Source organism: Egretta garzetta, unplaced genomic scaffold, assembly GCF_000687185.1.
Source record: "Egretta garzetta isolate BGI_Z169 unplaced genomic scaffold, ASM68718v1 scaffold158, whole genome shotgun sequence".
NCBI lineage: Eukaryota > Metazoa > Chordata > Aves > Pelecaniformes > Ardeidae > Egretta > Egretta garzetta.
This window is the reverse complement of record NW_009260430.1, coordinates 1,021,413-1,022,076: the sequence shown is the minus strand read 5'-3', so window position 1 is coordinate 1,022,076 and position 664 is coordinate 1,021,413. Positions and strand designations below refer to the sequence as shown.

Sequence of the window (664 nt, the reverse complement as noted above, 5' to 3'; positions counted from 1 at the left end):
GACCTGCTCCCCAAAGGGCCCGATGAGGAGGACCTGGACGTCAACACCGACATCTACTCCAAAGTGATGGTGACCGTCATCTACCTGGCTCTTTTCTTGGTGGGCACCGTGGGCAACTCCATCACGGCGTACACGCTGGTGCGCAAGAAGTCGCTGCAGAACCTGCAGAGCACCGTGCACTACCACCTGGCCAGCCTCGCCTTCTCCGACCTCCTCATCTTCCTCCTCTGCATGCCCATCGAGCTCTACAACTTCATCTGGGTCCATCACCCCTGGGCTTTCGGGGGGGCCGTCTGCAAGGGCTACTACTTCCTCCGGGACGCCTGCACCTACGCCACGGCGCTCAACATCGCCAGCCTGAGCGTGGAGCGCTACATGGCCATCTGCCACCCCTTCAAAGCCAAGAGCATCATGTCCCGCAGCCGCACCAAGAAGTTCATCAGCTGCATCTGGATCGCCTCCTTCCTCCTCGCCATCCCCATGATCTTCACCATGGGGGAGATCTACGGCAAGGACCAGAATCCCGACTCCCTCATCTGCACCACCATCGTGGACGCCTCCACGCTGAAGACGGTCATCCAGGTGAGAGCCCCCGGCCGCCCCCCCCGGCCGAACTTTGCGGAGACGGGCGGGGCAGGAGGGGGGAACGGGCTGGGGAAGGGGG

General features: G+C 62.8%; 1 protein-coding gene across 1 annotated transcript in view; it reads left to right on the top strand.

The window, feature by feature from the left end:
- Window positions 1-664, top strand: part of NTSR1 (neurotensin receptor 1) — a gene marked incomplete at its 5' end in the record, with an annotated part of 59,892 nt that continues 59,228 nt past the window's right edge. The window contains one exon of the mRNA XM_009643700.2: window positions 1-582. Coding sequence (XP_009641995.2) covers window positions 1-582 — 582 coding nt within the window. The remainder of the gene's footprint in view (window positions 583-664) is intronic.